This window comes from Nicotiana sylvestris, chromosome 8, assembly GCF_000393655.2.
Source record: "Nicotiana sylvestris chromosome 8, ASM39365v2, whole genome shotgun sequence".
NCBI classification, from domain to species: Eukaryota; Viridiplantae; Streptophyta; class Magnoliopsida; order Solanales; family Solanaceae; genus Nicotiana; species Nicotiana sylvestris.
The window spans coordinates 221,527,296-221,543,141 of NC_091064.1; the positions used below are offsets into that span (position 1 = coordinate 221,527,296).

The 15,846-nt window shown below is 35.8% G+C and overlaps 2 protein-coding genes across 4 annotated transcripts; one reads left to right on the forward strand and one right to left on the reverse strand.

Annotated features, from left to right (window-relative positions):
- The first annotated feature begins 243 nt into the window (after nucleotides 1-243).
- Nucleotides 244-5,352, forward strand: LOC104229501 (uncharacterized). Of its 3 annotated transcripts, none has more exons than XM_009782152.2 (7): nucleotides 244-433; nucleotides 1,353-1,507; nucleotides 1,688-1,905; nucleotides 2,470-3,079; nucleotides 4,009-4,530; nucleotides 4,618-4,755; nucleotides 4,839-5,352. In XM_009782152.2, the coding sequence occupies exons 1-6, from the start codon at nucleotides 264-266 to the stop codon at nucleotides 4,728-4,730; spliced, it is 1,788 nt and encodes a 595-aa protein (XP_009780454.1). In that variant the 5' UTR covers nucleotides 244-263; the 3' UTR covers nucleotides 4,731-4,755; nucleotides 4,839-5,352. The 3 variants fall into 3 exon arrangements, with proteins under 3 accessions (XP_009780454.1, XP_070011502.1, XP_009780453.1); XM_070155401.1 differs by having other exon boundaries at nucleotides 4,618-4,751; XM_009782151.2 differs by having other exon boundaries at nucleotides 4,618-5,352.
- Nucleotides 5,353-6,013: 661 nt separating this feature from the next.
- LOC104229500 (long chain acyl-CoA synthetase 4-like) lies at nucleotides 6,014-15,240 on the reverse strand. Its single transcript, XM_009782150.2, has 19 exons — nucleotides 14,969-15,240; nucleotides 13,166-13,229; nucleotides 12,990-13,079; nucleotides 12,454-12,510; nucleotides 11,741-11,789; nucleotides 11,424-11,500; nucleotides 10,926-10,965; nucleotides 10,744-10,838; nucleotides 10,119-10,286; nucleotides 9,917-10,027; nucleotides 9,759-9,846; nucleotides 9,570-9,636; nucleotides 8,830-8,905; nucleotides 8,613-8,730; nucleotides 8,135-8,380; nucleotides 7,904-8,043; nucleotides 7,380-7,562; nucleotides 6,998-7,117; nucleotides 6,014-6,209 (listed from the first exon to the last, which is right to left on the reverse strand). The coding sequence occupies exons 1-19, from the start codon at nucleotides 15,118-15,120 to the stop codon at nucleotides 6,177-6,179; spliced, it is 1,974 nt and encodes a 657-aa protein (XP_009780452.1). The 5' UTR covers nucleotides 15,121-15,240; the 3' UTR covers nucleotides 6,014-6,176.
- Between the last annotated feature and the right edge of the window lie 606 nt (nucleotides 15,241-15,846).

The following is a 15,846-nucleotide window of genomic DNA, read 5'->3' on the forward strand; positions in this document are numbered from 1 at the left end:
CAGAAGTTTTGAATTCGAGTTCTGAAGATAAAACAATTACAGATAGGAAGCGCTTTCATCTCTAAGGATCTAACATAATGCGAATCGGAATTAGTCGGAGGTAAAAAAAGGGAAAAAATATAAAAGAGATTAAAAGAAAAAAAAAAGAGAGAAGAGATCAATTAAAATGACAAAGTTTGACTTTGACTTCTAACATAAATCTTGGAGGACACGTATTTGTGGTCATTTTTAGAACTAACCATTTTCATTTTCCGATCCAGAAAATGGAAAGCCAACTGGTTGAGATGTGCATGGAATCGGCGACGCAGAGCCGTGACGCCGTCGAAGCGTGGCGGAGACAGCGGCGGACTCTGGAAAGCATGCCATCTCACCTCGCCGAAGCTCTTCTTCACCGCCTTCTTCGCCGCCGTCTCCTCTTCCCATCTTTGCTCGAGTAAGTATATCCTAATTATCACCTCATTTCTTTTATTTTTCAGGATACTTATTACTGTATTTCATTATTTGCTACTGTCCTGAAATTACAAATAAATGTGATCTTTCATAATCTAGCGGTTATGGACCAGCTCGTGTTGTAATATTAAAGTGAATTATGAAAAATTATATTATGGTAATAGAAATTTCTGATACTGCATATGAACAGTTTGCAGCTTTAATAACCATCTCAACTTTTAAAAGTCAAAATCAATCTATGCATAGTTTGACTTCACAAATTTGGTCAGATTGATAGTTGAAAAGAGGAAATGTTGAACGGAATAGGTTAAAAGGAGTAGTTTAGTGTGTAGTAATTGATGAATAGAATGGCTTGTCACAAACATTAACGAAATCAATGGGAGAACAAAAGTAACTGAGAGTGTATTGATACAAGTAAAGGAGTTGATTACTTGTTTTATGTTGGTCATATTTTTTTGTTATAGGCCCTTCAACCATCGAGGCTAAGTGTTAGAGTCAAATTATAATTGTTTAATGTGGTAGCTGGGTAGTGGTTGTCGAAATTATGAGTACCATATTTGCATTGGCCCGAGAACAATACATATATGTTTGCAGGGTATTGGTTGTCCAAGGATTTGAAATGTTAATCACATCCTTGAAGCTGCATAATTATTGAATTATATTGCTTCCTCAGTGAAATGAGGCTCCTAGTGTTGAACCTCTGTGTTGCAATGATGATAGTATTGTCACCCCTAACATTTGAGAAACGGTTTAGCTATGTGATTATAAAGTTGATGTTTTCCCGTTACTTTACTAATTCTACAGTAGTGTAACATCAAAAGCTAAAGCTTCTGACTTCTTCTTACATGTGTTGGATTCATGCATTATCTACTCCAAAAGCTGATATATATTTTCTTGTCTAGAGTGTTTAAATTTTGTGTCGAGGAGATCGACTTGAGGGGGGAGAGCTGCGTGGATGCAGAATGGATGGCATATATAGGTGCTTTTGATCACTTGCGCTCTCTAAATTTATCAGATTGTAACAAAATTAACAATTCAGCCATTTGGGCAATTACAGGTAACCTTTTTCCTCTTATAATTTTTAGATAAATGCAACTAACCTGGCTCATATTCCGTTATATTCTCCTCTAAACCATTATTTCTTTATTTTTTCCCCTTGGTTAACTTGTATTGGTTTATAAATATTACATGTCACTCTAAGTTTTTACTTACAGAGCTCTGCTTTTGCTCTCCTCAGGAATGACAAACTTAAAGGAGCTTGACCTCTCCAGATGCTCAAAGATCACTGACGCTGGAATTAGACATCTAACATCCATCCCAATTTTGGAAAAGTTGTGGATTCCAGAAACAGGTGTCACAAATGATGGTGTGATACTCCTGTCTTCGTTAACTAACTTGTCTGTGTTAGATTTGGGAGGCCTGCCTGTGTCTGATTTGGCTTTGGATAATCTTAAGGTAGATCCTCTTTTTATGAGGAAATTTTGAGGTAGATCATCTGTTGTCAACATGTCTTTAAAATCTTGTCTTTCTTCTCCCCCACCCTTTCCTCTTGGCATATTAAACCTTTTTTTTCTCTTTAAGCTTGGGGGTATGAGAAATTCTCATCCATTCACAAAGACCTATGTAATGTTTTAGGTAACATTCAAGGTTAATAATGTTTCTTAAAATTCTCAGTACCTTAAAATTTCAATTCTTACCACTAAGTAGAACGTTGAAAATAATTCCATAGTTCAAATCTATTTTGAAAAAAGAAGTAGCTCTGTAGATGTTTTTTTCGCTAAGTAAAATGTCACAATTTCATACATTTGAATAATTCAAATCTATTTTGAAATGAAAGGATGGTTTGGTCCACTTGTGCCCTTTAAGTTACCTTGAAGGCTTAAAGCAGTTGCTTTAGTATCTTAGGCTTGAGCTAGCCTTGTTATGTATTGTTCTTTTAATCACCTAGTACTTTAATTGTACTTATTTAGAATGATTGAACTTACTCAAGGTAAATGACACGTTTTATGGTTCGGGTAGGTTCTCCGAAAGCTGCAACATTTGGATCTTTGGGGGAGTGAAGTATCAAACAAAGGAGCATCTTATTTTAAATGGTTCCCAAGATTGAGTTCTCTGAATTTGGCCTGGACCAAGGTCACTATGTTGCCAAGTCTGCCTTCTCTTGCATGCCTAAATATGAGCAATTGCACGATACATTCTTCATTCGAAGGAGAAGGACGGAAAGCTCCCCTTGCAAAGCTTATTCTGTCTGGATCAACCATAAGAGATGTCTGTGAAGCTTTCCAACAACTTGAAACCTCCTCCCTCTCCCTCCTGGATCTTTCCAATTCATCTCTTAATTCTTACTGCTTTTTGCCATATATGAGTGCTATATCAGATTTAGATCTCAGTGGTACATCTGCAGGAGATGAGTCAGTTGAACACATTGCATTTATAGGTCAAAATTTACGCCACCTAAATCTCAGCAGGACAAAGTTAAGCAATGCAGGACTGGAAATCTTAGCTGGTTTTGTTCCCAATCTTGAAACTTTATTATTATCTTACACGGCCATTGACGATTACGCTATCCCCTTTATGAGCACCATGCCTTCGTTAAAAAGTATCAATCTAAGTGGTACAAATATCAGAGGTATGCCATGTTCTTTTCCTCAAAACTTTTACTTTTTACATTTAGTTTCTTTTGTGGTCCTCAATTTCTCCTTCATTGGAAACTAGATAGGTGTAGAGGATGCTTGAATACTTAAAGACAACACCATAATGTCAATATGTATCTCACTTCTAGGCTACAGGGGCGGATGCACCCTAGTCCAAGCGGTGTCATCCGACACCGCTTCGCCGGAAAACTTTAGTTATTACACATATAAACATTGTGCAAAAGGTATACATATAAATCATATGACACTGCTGAAGAAAAGATAGTGCCTGGTCTGATGGTCAAGCGCCTCACTTGCAACGTCGAGGTCTGCTGTTCGAATACTTCGCATGCGTTTCTTTTGCTTTTTTTTTTTCTTTTTCTTTTAAGCCTCTTTTGTTTGAAAAATAGAACGGTGTCCTCTTCCGTGACACCATAACTGACAATGAAATACTATTTAACTTCTAAAAAGTAATTACTCTAGAATAAGATAAATGAATTTTAAACCGTAACTGCGAAAAAGTTCTCATCTCTAAGTGATGGGGTTTGGTGGTGTTGCTCTTCTCTACTTCTTATCTCCCAGATCTGTTGTAGTAATTTGTTCACCACTTTAAATTTCGACACCGCTTACAAAAAGTCATACGTGTCCCTGCTAGGCTAGACTATTACACGATGAACACACTTGTAGAATTTCAAATTTGTGGTGAAAATCATTTCCCAAAGATCTTAGTGTGCTTTAAATTTATTTTCAGATGTCATCACAGATGGATGCATTTTACGCCTTATCCAACCAAAATTAATTAGATTGGAACCTAAAATAGCAGTTCAGTTGCCTATTGTGGGAGACTTCTTTTCCTGTAGGGTTAGAACAACATTAGTCTCTTCTCTCTTGACTCACATGGTTGTGTAATCTGCCACAATGCCAGGTGGGGTCAACGAGGCGGATTTTGATCCTAATTGCATTTCATCACTGTCTGGGTTATGTAATCTTGATCATTTGGAGAGATTGGATTTGGAGGAGACTCGAATCAAGGATTCAGCTTTGACTCCTTTGCCGAGCTTTCGTAAATTGAGTTATTTGTTTTTACGGAGTGGTTCCCTTACTGATACCTCTTTGCATCAGCTGTCATCTATTAGAAGCTTGGTAACACTAGGGATTCGTGACGGTGTGCTCACTAATGCTGGGCTCATCGTATTCAACCCTCCACCATCTATGAGAATTCTTGATCTTAGGGGTTGTTGGCTGCTGACAGAGGATGCACTGTTGTCATTTCAGCAAAAGCATCGTCAAATTGAAGTAAGGCATGATCTTCTTAGTATTGCATTGGTCAAAAAGTTATCTATTCACTCATCTTCATCGCAAGTGACATCACGGACCAAAATATACAAACACAAGCAAGGAGGGCCATCTTCATCTCCCCTTAGATCTAACAGAGGCAGTTTTCTTGGTGAGGCATTGTCAAACTTTTCTTGGTCTAAAGCTTATGCTTATGTCTGTCTTGTCTGATATTACTTCTTTCATTATCTCAAACTAGATCAAAGATTGAAGTACACCAGAGAAGAACTATTTGCACTGGGGTCCGCGTCTGCCCCTAATTCCAGAGATAATGTTGATCTGATACCTCATGTGCTGGCAAATGATGGATAAAATTTGTTGGGTTCAGTTCATGCATGTATTCTGTTACCGACCAATAGTAGTTCTTGAGTTTCTTTTTCAATGTAAGAACTTTTAATATTTCTTTTATGAATGGTGCAGAGTGTGACTCTGGATGGTAAATAGTACAAGCCCAGGCCATGTTAGGGCTGTCGTAACGTTCCACTGGCTTGTTGTCTCAGTTAGGTGGCATCTGCTTGTGGCCAATGACCTTACAAAGTTTTCAGAGCACTTTTTGATGCGAGTTGCGGAACTTCTGATCTCGCAAAGCTCAGTTAAGCAGCAATATTTACACACTCTATCAACTAAATTCTCTTTTCTTCACCGGATCGATACTAACTTACCTACTCGTGCTCCTACCGAATCCAAGAGGGATTCGTGGATTCATATAAGATTTTATATTGGCTCAAATTACCAACAGTTTTGAAACACGCAAGGAACAAGATTTCTTAGGAATAGTGCTATCCCCAAGTTGTTGGATAATCCCCAAGTTGTAAAGTTGTGTGTTTAGTTATGATTCTGGTCATTTTTGTAGCCTTTCATTGTATTTTACGTGTTGTGGTCATTCTGGTAACGTTATTTATAATGTGTACAAACCTTGAAATATCATTTTTGAGATATGGATCATAAATTTACATAAGAAGTAAAAGAAATAAATACTACAGCATAGCATAAGGAGTTACTCTGGAAAACTTTAGTTGGTAACTCTACAAGCTACCTGAGAAAACTTTCATACAACAATTTTGTTTGATAGAGTCAGAGAAATGGTAAAAATGGAATCTGTAACTGGATGGTTTTGGCATTTTCAGGTAATACCCACATTAGCTAAAATTCATTTTAAACAATGTTTATTCAAGACTACAAATTGTTTGATTTAGTTGATTCAAATAAACTCATTTAAGTCAATTGCTTTGTATCATTCAAATTCAAAGCATACCTTTGAATTCATTCCAAACTGCCTACAAGGTAGTTCTTACACTAAATAGATCCCCCTTCTCCAGTAGGGAAGAGAACTAAAATGGTCCAAGATGGTAATCATGTTTGATTGGAGTAACAATAAATATACATACTCAACCCAACCTGTTACGACTCAAAATTTTACAAACCAATAAGAATAGTGACATGAAAATCAGATTAAAACAACCTTGTCATTAGTGCTTTGAGTAATGACGTAAATTTATGTGCTATTAGGATTTGATAGCGATACTATAACGCTCCTATGATTTTTTTCCTTTTAAACCATAAAACTGCAATATTGAGCTATTTAAATAGCCTAATAACACAATAAATAATTTTGCTTGTATAACAGTCAAATCCAATTTGATAAAACAATCTCATAATCTTCATGTGATATATACAGTGCAAAAACAAAAACAAAAGGATAAATTAAGGTTGAAAGATCAAATGTAAAAGAAGGGGCAAGTAGTTTCAGCCGTTAATTCATTTGGTCTTGTACATGCTGTCAATCACGTCCTGCAATGTAAACAAATACTCTGTAAACAAGTTGCACATGGAATCAACAAGAAATTAAATGGTGATATATATATATATATATATATATATCTTTTCCTATTTAAATAGATAGCATTATTAACGGGGTATTATCACTTTTAACCGGTGCTAGAAATTATTTACATTTGGTAGCCGAAAAGTGTATAAAATATGTATAATTTTTGTATATTAACATACAGAATGTATATATAAACAAAAAATATACATTTTTTGGCTATTATTTTGAGAGTAACTATACAGTGTCATTTTCCCATTACTAACTAGTAATCCGGTCACTTAGCATCGGAGTAAAAGGCCTCAAAAACTACTATAGGCGTCCAGATTAGACGATTACGTATTGACAAAAAACCAAGGCATTTCACTTGCAGGTATAATATATAATGTGTGTTAATCCGCATCAACAATGGTAAAATTGTTGCCGTGTGACCAGGAGGTCACGGGCTCGAGCCGTGGAAATAGCCTCTTGCATAAATGCAGGGTAAGACTGCGTACAATAGACTCTTGCTTCCCCAGACCCCGCGCATAGTAGGATCTTAGGGCAGCTACAATAGCCTACCCTGATGCAAGAATCAGTGTCTGTTTACACGACTCGAGCCCGTGACCTATAAGCCACTCGGAGACAACTTTACTGTTGCTCCACGGCTCGCCTTAGTGAAAGGAAAAGGAATAAAAATGGAAACTGAATGAAGAAAAAAAATGGAAAAGTTGATTGCTCACAACATCCACCAGCAGATCAAAAGAGAAATTACCTTGTAGTATTTGAGCAACTGGGGTCTTTTCTTCTTAAATGTAGGAGTTAGAAGGTCTCGTTCCATGTCAAATGGCTGAGGATCAAGGTGTACAGCTTTTATGAACTCAAAGCCCTTCAGCTGCAAAAAGATGATCATATTTATATAAGTTTCGGAATATCTCCATAGGATGGAGCGTTTCTATTCCATGCGTTTTATCCTATGTTGTGCAGACTCTCCAAAATGTTGCCCCACCGGTGACGGATCCTCCAAAAATACACTATTTTTGGAGGATCTGACACGCACCCGGAGACATTTTCGGAGAGTCTGAGCAACATAGGTTTTATCAAAGAGTGCAACACATGCACTATCAGAAAAAGCAACTGCAATGAGGAGAACTAACCTTCTTTTCTTTTCCAGCTTTTGTGAGCTCTCCAAGTATGTACTCCTTCACTTTTGGATTTTCACACAGCGAATCAAAATCCCCAGATACGCCATTCTGTTGGGCCCATTGTTCAACTGCTCGTTGGTTTGGGTTAAGAACAGCAACAAGGAAAGACTCGAAACTGTTTCCATATATCCATATCTGGAGTCGAGGTAGAAAAAGAAATCAGTCCACTTTCATCAGTTCACGTCTAACATGAATAGACTACGTCACCAGTTAACCAGAGTATCTAATCCAAAAAAATCAACATGAAAAAACACATTCTGGTTGAATAACAGTCCTCTTTCGTAAAAGCATATTATTTCCTCGAAGCTAGACCACTAACGCTCGACACTAAAGATGAATATTGCTCAACCTCATTCATGTAGAAAGCAGAAATTGCACGGACGAAGTGGCCGAAGATACCAATGAAGAAAAGTATCCCTTCTGAACCATGTTTTTGCTATAATTAAGAGGCCATTACATCTAAAGTAGATACTTACAGAGTCAATAACAGGATTATTGCCGTATATATTCTCCAAATTCTCGACAGCAACATATTCACCTTGAGATAGCTTGAAAATGTTCTTCTTGCGATCAATTATTTTCAAGCTACCATTTGGTTGCCACTCACCAATATCACCTGAAGAAAGAAATGTTAGATCCAAGGTCCATTCAAATTCTATCTGACAAGCAGACATTAATCAGTTCAGCTTCAACATGAAAAAACAAACCTGTGTGGAACCACCCATCAATCATGACTTCTTTTGTTAGGTCCTCACGCTTGTAATAACCTGAAAAAAGAGTGTCGCCCCTCACACATACTTCTCCACGTGGCGTGCTTGATAGAGCATCATATGCCATTTCAGGGACGGACTCCAAGCACACATCCACATTGGGCACCGGGGGACCAACGGTACCAAGCATATCATACTGGTTTGGTAGTGAGACAAATGTACCAGCACATGTTTCAGTCAGACCTAAATGAGAATAGAAAGAAAAGACGTTCATTATCCAGCAACTAGAAAACAAAGTCTTGCAATTACTACATATGTTGGATCATTAAAAATCTAGGAGATGCTCCCATCAATCAAGTTCTATAAAGAGATGATTTTACATTATACCATCTATGTTTGAGATAAAAGCTAAAAGCCAACAATTTCTTCATCCATATATCAGCTAATCACATAATATATTGAAAGAATGGGATACCATATCCTTGAAGAACATGGCAACATGCCACAACTCGCAGAAAAGCTTCCACATGAGCTGCAAGGGGCGCTGCTCCAGATAATATAAGACGTACTTTGCCTCCTAGCCCTTCTTTTACCTAAGCAAAAGAACAACAGGAGTTACGGACTAACTGAAAGATGGAAAGAAGAATAGGAAAAAATGGATTTGCTAGCTGCTCCAAGGGCATTTCCAATACCTTACTGAAGACAACTTTGTCAGAAAGCGGAGAAGCTTCAAAGTGTTTACGTCCCTTCTTCAAATTGTAGTGTTTGCTGTAGAAGTTCAAAAGTTAAGGTAACAGCCTCCACCACTAAAAATAACTCAAACTATGATTTACTTTTATGCTAACCAAAAATCACAACCAAAGTTCTCCAATATACTACACCTAAATCATGGAAGAAATGATCAGTTTAAATTCAGGTGCGAAAAAGCATGTATGCGAACAGAAAATATTATTTCTTCCATCCAATGTCAACAAGCCTCGGTTAGCTTTCTAGGGAGAGTAAAATGCTTGATTTATTATACTGAGTTTGGTAAATAAACTATCAAAAGATAAGAGAAAGTCCAGAATTTGTCCCCATCAAATTTGAAATAATATAAAGTAGTACTTAGTTTATATCAATATGACCTTTTCATATAAATAAAAAAGTAGTATTTTAATTCTTGTTGATTGTCCACAAAAGGATTACATTAATCTGAATAATTGGAGGAGAAAAGTTTTAGTTTAGGGAAAGAGGTCATATTTTAGGGATGGGCCAAAAAAAAGAGTAAGCTAAATAGTCAGCATATGGTCGCTGAAGATAAGCATAATTAGAAAGTTAATATTTTTTTTAAGAAAGAGTCAATAGGTTAGCTTATGGATACAAATGCTTATGTTCCAGAAGAAGTTGCCATATTTTACTTCATTTGACATGGAAAAAATGGAACAGCACTTACTAAGCATAGGCAAGATTGAACAATGTGCTTTTAAGCCGACCCCCAGAAGAAATTTTCTGTTGCAAACCTGAGAATGTTTAAACGAACTAGTCAAAATATATCCAGCATTTCGACAAGGCATAGAGGGCACTCAGTCAAAGGTACACCAATAAGATAAGAATGTGAATAATTGGACCACAAAGATATTACCTGAATATATTCTGTCTAGTACACGAGGTACAGCACAGAAGATAGTTGGTTTCAGCTCTCCAATATCTTCGGTAAGTAACTTGACATCCTGTGGACATGATTAGGAATGCATAAGTATAATCTGTACCATGATTTAGCTGAAGATCTGAACATCTTACCCCTCGCCAAAATCCTATTGAGGCACCATGATTAATGAAACATTCTTCGATAACCCGATCAAAGATATGTGCCAGTGGAAGATATGAAAGATATACATCATCCACTGTCAACTGCAATGTGAAAAGGTCAGATCGTCAAGCCTATAATGTAGCTATGCTTTATATCAGAAGGCAGGAAAATAAAGAACAAATAATTCATTACCGACTCATTCACACTCCCAAGCAGACGCTGTACTCCAGCTATAAGAGTAACAATGCTATTATTTGAAATCAGCACACCTTTGGGATCTCCAGTCGTTCCACTAGTATACATTATTGTACAAATGTCTTCCTTCTTTTTCACTGGAAGATCAAATTGTTTTTCACTTCCCTGCACATTGAGGAGTTTGCGCGTTAGTTCAAAGGGCATATCAACAGTTTCATGTTGGTCATCTCAGCAGATCATTCCATGTAAATGTCAAGACTACAAACTTATTCCAAAGAGTTGATCAATATTTTTTTTCCAGTGACATCACTGGCTGCATTATACGAGCCTAAAACAAATATTACAATGGAAAGAAGAATTTGAAGGTGGAATCAGAAATTTAGCAAGCAAAAAATTAATTAAAAAACAAGATTAAACGAAAATGTGCAAATCTGAGTTACTCTCGAGTCATATAACTCCATATATGAGATTAAGAAAACAAAAAATTTTATTCCCCATTTGTTGTCTCATATTCAAAACCACAATCTTAGTATCAAAATATAAGTTATAACACTCCTTAATGATGATGTCTAACAAAACACTAGACAATTCTGATAACTATAGAAGTAAAGAGAAGTCTTACCAATTGTAGAAACTCATCCCACGAGTATAGAGCCACCCCACTCTTTTCAACCTCTTCCTTCTGTTGAGGAGTGACATTCCCAAAACTCACAACAGCTGGTGATTACAAATAGGAAACTAGTTTGTTATACCATTTCATCAATCCACACTTTAAAATAGGATCTGAATTTATAATCGACTTACTCTTCAAGTACTTTTCTGCATTGGGAAAAGTTTTCAGAAGCTGAAAAGGGATGAGCACATATTTTAGTAAGAAAGGACATCCCTAGATGTTAAAAGGCATAGCCTCCCAAATATAATAGTAAAGCATCTGAAGCAACAAACTTTAGAAACAATAATTTTTGCCTTTGCAAATGGATTTTCAAGGAACCGTCTCAAACATAGTGGTGTCAAGGAAAATATAGAATACGATGCGCTACCCAACATGATATAGTAATGGAACAGTGATATTTGAATCTGAAATGTGTATCTTTTTAAAACAGCACACTGATCCTCAAACAAATTAGTCTTATTACTGAATAGGTGAATCAAATGGATTCCACTATTAAGCTCTTAATAAGTCGTGGCTTATGAGACATGAATGTTCTATACCAAGTATGAGGATCAACATGCCTGTGGAGTCAGACGTCTCAGAATATAAATCAGCCGTCAAGCAAAAGTTTTAATTTTGAACAGGCATACCTCAGGAAGTTTTTTCTCTTCAACAAAAGCAATTTTAACCTCGGCATGGTTAATGATAAATTCCACTGCACCAGCACCTAAAGCACACAAAGAAGATTATTTTCGGTCATTACATAGCATGAGGTTTCTTCTATTTTCAGAGATAAACATAAAATAGAAGGCCACATGAAAAACGCATCTTGTTTAACCAATCCAAGAAGATGCCTTCTATCTATAAAAGTAACACCAAGAATGATAAATTACAAAAAGAAAAAGCAAACACTAGAAAAATGAGGAAGACACTCAAACCACTATTCTAACCAGAGGAGGATGCATACCTAAGGTGTCATACAGAGGAACACAGTAAAGTCCATGAGCATTGCATGCCTGCAATGATAGAGTCGTTATCAGAGTAACAACAATTACGGAGAAGGTTTAATTTCTAAAATATCCTAAAACAAAATATTGATATAATATGCAGCAGAAAACAGGAACATCAAAAGGACAATACGAAGAAGGATAGAAAGTGGAGTCCCAACCGACCTCCTAACCCACACAGTGCTTACAAGAATATTCAAGCATAGGCAACCTTAATTATTTCACTAAATCAGGGTTCCTTCTAATTGTCATATTTAACTATGTGTTATATACAACAACAACAACATATCGAGTATTATCCCACACCGTGGGGTCTGGGGAGGATAGTGTGTACGCATACCTTACCCCTACCTTGTGAGGATATATTTAACTATGTGCTATATACGAAATAAATATATGGTTGTTTAAATTTATAGTGTAAGGCCAGCAATTCAACCGAGAGAGATTAGTTTAAAAGAAGAAAAGATGGCATTTTGATTGCCGAAGATAATCAGACCAACTATGATCGATACATCAAAAACTAAATGTTATGTACCTCTTCATCAGCTAGGAAATAATTATACGAATAAAATACAAACAAAAAGTGGCAGTGGAGGTCCTTAATTTTGTTTGAAGATCATCAAACAGAAAAAAGGAGGAAATCGAAAAAAATAGAAGGAATAGAAAAATTTACCTCCATGCTCATTATCCACTCAGGGCAATTGGCACCATAGATACCACATTTGTCTCCCTAACATCAGAAGTCAAATTGAAGTGAGATACTGATTGAATGTACAAATAATCAAGGAAAACGAGCACTAAGAGACTGGCTAAAAAGTCCTATACACGAGTCTACACAAGAAAACAATATGTAGAGAACACACACTAACTTCAAAAAGAGTAAGTGAAATATAATTCAACAATAAAATCTCTCCATTGTTAAAGGAGTGAATTCTAAAGATCCTAACTGGACCATTGGATAAAGTGAACCAAGCTTTATATTCACCCATAAAAATAAAAAAAAGAACAGAAGTGAACCTAGCTTTTCATTATCCTAATAGAACTAGACAACAAATGAGTAGCTAAACTGCACAGATAAGGCATCATCATCTGCAGTATTTGATGACACAACTCAAACACTAGAAGGTAAATAAAAATTTATAGTTAGCATTATTCTCGCAGTCAACCAAGCTTTCAGCAAGGTAAATCAAATACAATATAGGAACTCACTTCGTCCACACCACAACTCCGGATGGAATTTCCTACTTTAATCACAATGTCATATACTTCTTTGTAAGACATCCACACATACTTGCCAGGCTGAAAATAATAACAAATAGATGAATCAGCTAAAAGCAATTTAGAAAAAGAGAACCCCCAGATTGTTAGAAATAGTAACAACGTACTTTTCCATCTACAATCTCACGGCGTCCAAGCATCCGATTGTTAGGATATGTTTCCACTGACAAACTGTGACATAGACAAGAAAATGCCTGTAAGATCTGCTATTGGATAATAATGAAATTAGTCATTTGAGCACACTGGCAAATATCTACAAGCATTTATTGACTAAAAGAAATAGCTGCATGTCTAACAAACTACCAGATCAGCATTTACTAGAACAAACACGGACAAGTCAAAGTTTAGGCTTGTACAGTCCGAGAGCAAGCTTGTATATGAAGTTATCCTGAATAGAGGAGCACAATAAAGCTCAAAAATCTACACGCCCCAAGCACCTACTTGGTGCCACTTTTTCGTAATACTTAAACTTACCTTATCAAAAAAAAAAAACTCGAAAGTCTAATGCCTTTCCTTACTAATGGAGAAAGACTACATTGAAGTGATGTCAATGAATCAACTGTAGTCAATCCCAAACTAGTGGGGTTCAACTATATGAATCCTTTCCGTCCATTCTGCTTCATACAGGCCCATTTTGAAGTTATATTCTCTATAGAATTATGCCTAATTTATTTAAAGATACTCACTCTTACAGAGCAAAACAGCCTGCTATGATTTTTTAGCTTTTTATTTTTATAACCGAGAAATCTCCAACCGCCAACTGGCGCACAGTTCGAAACTCAGTGGATAATGGCCACACCCCTCTACCATTCTTCACTTACAAACTACTCTACCAGGTTACTGTCTGCAGCTGGTTTTGAATCCCTCACGCTGTATCACGAGCTGCAATCTTACCACTAGACCAAAGCAGATGTATTTCCTATATTCATGCTCAAGGCAGTACAATGTCTTAAAGGTAAAGGCATCTGTGACATGCATGTGCACGTGACCAGTAGTAGCATTATCAGTGAAATCATGTAACTTATGTATATAATGAATTGCCAAAAAACTGTGACTTTTTAATCATATGAAGTAGTAAGAGTGAAGATTTTGCGGAAAAAAAGAAAAAGTCAACATCAATTCTTGGAACTTTTTGTTAGTCATCTCATTCTCAACACAAACAAATTTTGCTACTCATCACATACATAAAGCTAAAAGACTAGATCTTTTGTAGCCGAATTAAACAATTGGATCCAAAATAAAATTAAAATCAATTTTATCCAATTTAAAGAAAAATTAGAGAAATTGCCAATATTCTGCAGAAAAAGCTAGTAAAAGTCAAAATCAATTTTTGAAACTTTGCTGCTCATCAAATACATAAAGCTAGAATACTACACCCTTCATAGCCAAATTTACAATCAGATTAAGAAAATATTATTTAAATCAAGTTTATCAAAAAAAAAAAAATTAGAAGCCTATAAGAATTGCGAAGGACATTTATAAATTAGATCAAATTTAAATATTGTGCAAAAAAAGTAAAATAAAAATCAAATCTTTGAACTTTAAGCTACTCATCAGATACATAAACCTAAAAAATATTCCACCTTTTCTTAACCCAAACAAACAACTAAATTCAACAACAACAAAAAAAAAAAAAAAAAAAAAAAGATCAAAATTTTAAATTTAAAGACAAAAAAGACAAGAACCCAAAAGAATAGCAAATCAAAGTAACAGAAAAATTAGAACTTTATTCTACTGATCAAATACATAAGGCAAAAAATGCTCCATCTTTACTAATCCAAACAAACAATCAGATTCAACAAAAAAAAACAAATTTTTAAATAAAAATTTTAAAAAGAAAAAAAAAACAACCCAAAATTTTAGCAAAGTAAATTAACATATAAAAAGATTAAAACTTTTTTAGTCCTAACCGGAAAATATCCCAACAACTGTCAAGTCCAGGAATAGGAGGAGGAAATCCATCTTTAGCAAAAAGACTTCTATAAACAGCACCCATTGATGGCTTTCCATTTTGGGAAGGTTTTGCTGGTTCAACTTCTACTATGAACTTATCTTGTGCCATTCTTGATCCCTCTTTTTCTCTTCTAAAAATACCCCAAAAAAACTGTCAATTTATACACAGAATATACGTGTATGAGAAAATTGGATTAAATGGGTGTCTTTAGTTTGGGGTGGGGTGGGGTGGGCTGGGGTGGGGGTGGGGGGTTGGTAGTTGAGTGGTGTTGGGTAAGCTGAAACTTGAAAGAATGAGAGAGTTGAATAGGCTGTAGGAATTTTCTTTGAGTTTTGGCCTTTTCTTTATTTTTTGGCCTTTTCTTGACTAAAGTGGGAAAAGGACTACTGGTTTTGTAACAGTGAATATTGACCAATGGCTAATTTCTGAAATAAATACAGGTAGCTTGTTGGACTATTCCAAGTTCCAACCCTATATTTTCTCCCTTTTTTATATTCAGATTTTATTGCTTTACTCTTCTTTTTTTCAACACAAAAATACAGCCGGTGTTTACTTCAATTTCTTCTAGTATACATACCGAGTAAATTTGTTTGTCAAAACTTAGACAGATAAAAAGAAATCGCTTAGGTTAATTTGAACACTAAGGGGCCGTTTGGTATGAGGGATAGGGTGGAATAAGGTGGTATAAGATGTGAGATTAAATTTATACTGTATTTGGTTGGCAATATAAATTTATCCCTCGAACCAAATAAGGTATAAATTTAATCTCAGACTTAATCCAGGATATCTCATCTTATATTGTGAGATTATTTTATGAAGAATTAATCCAAATAG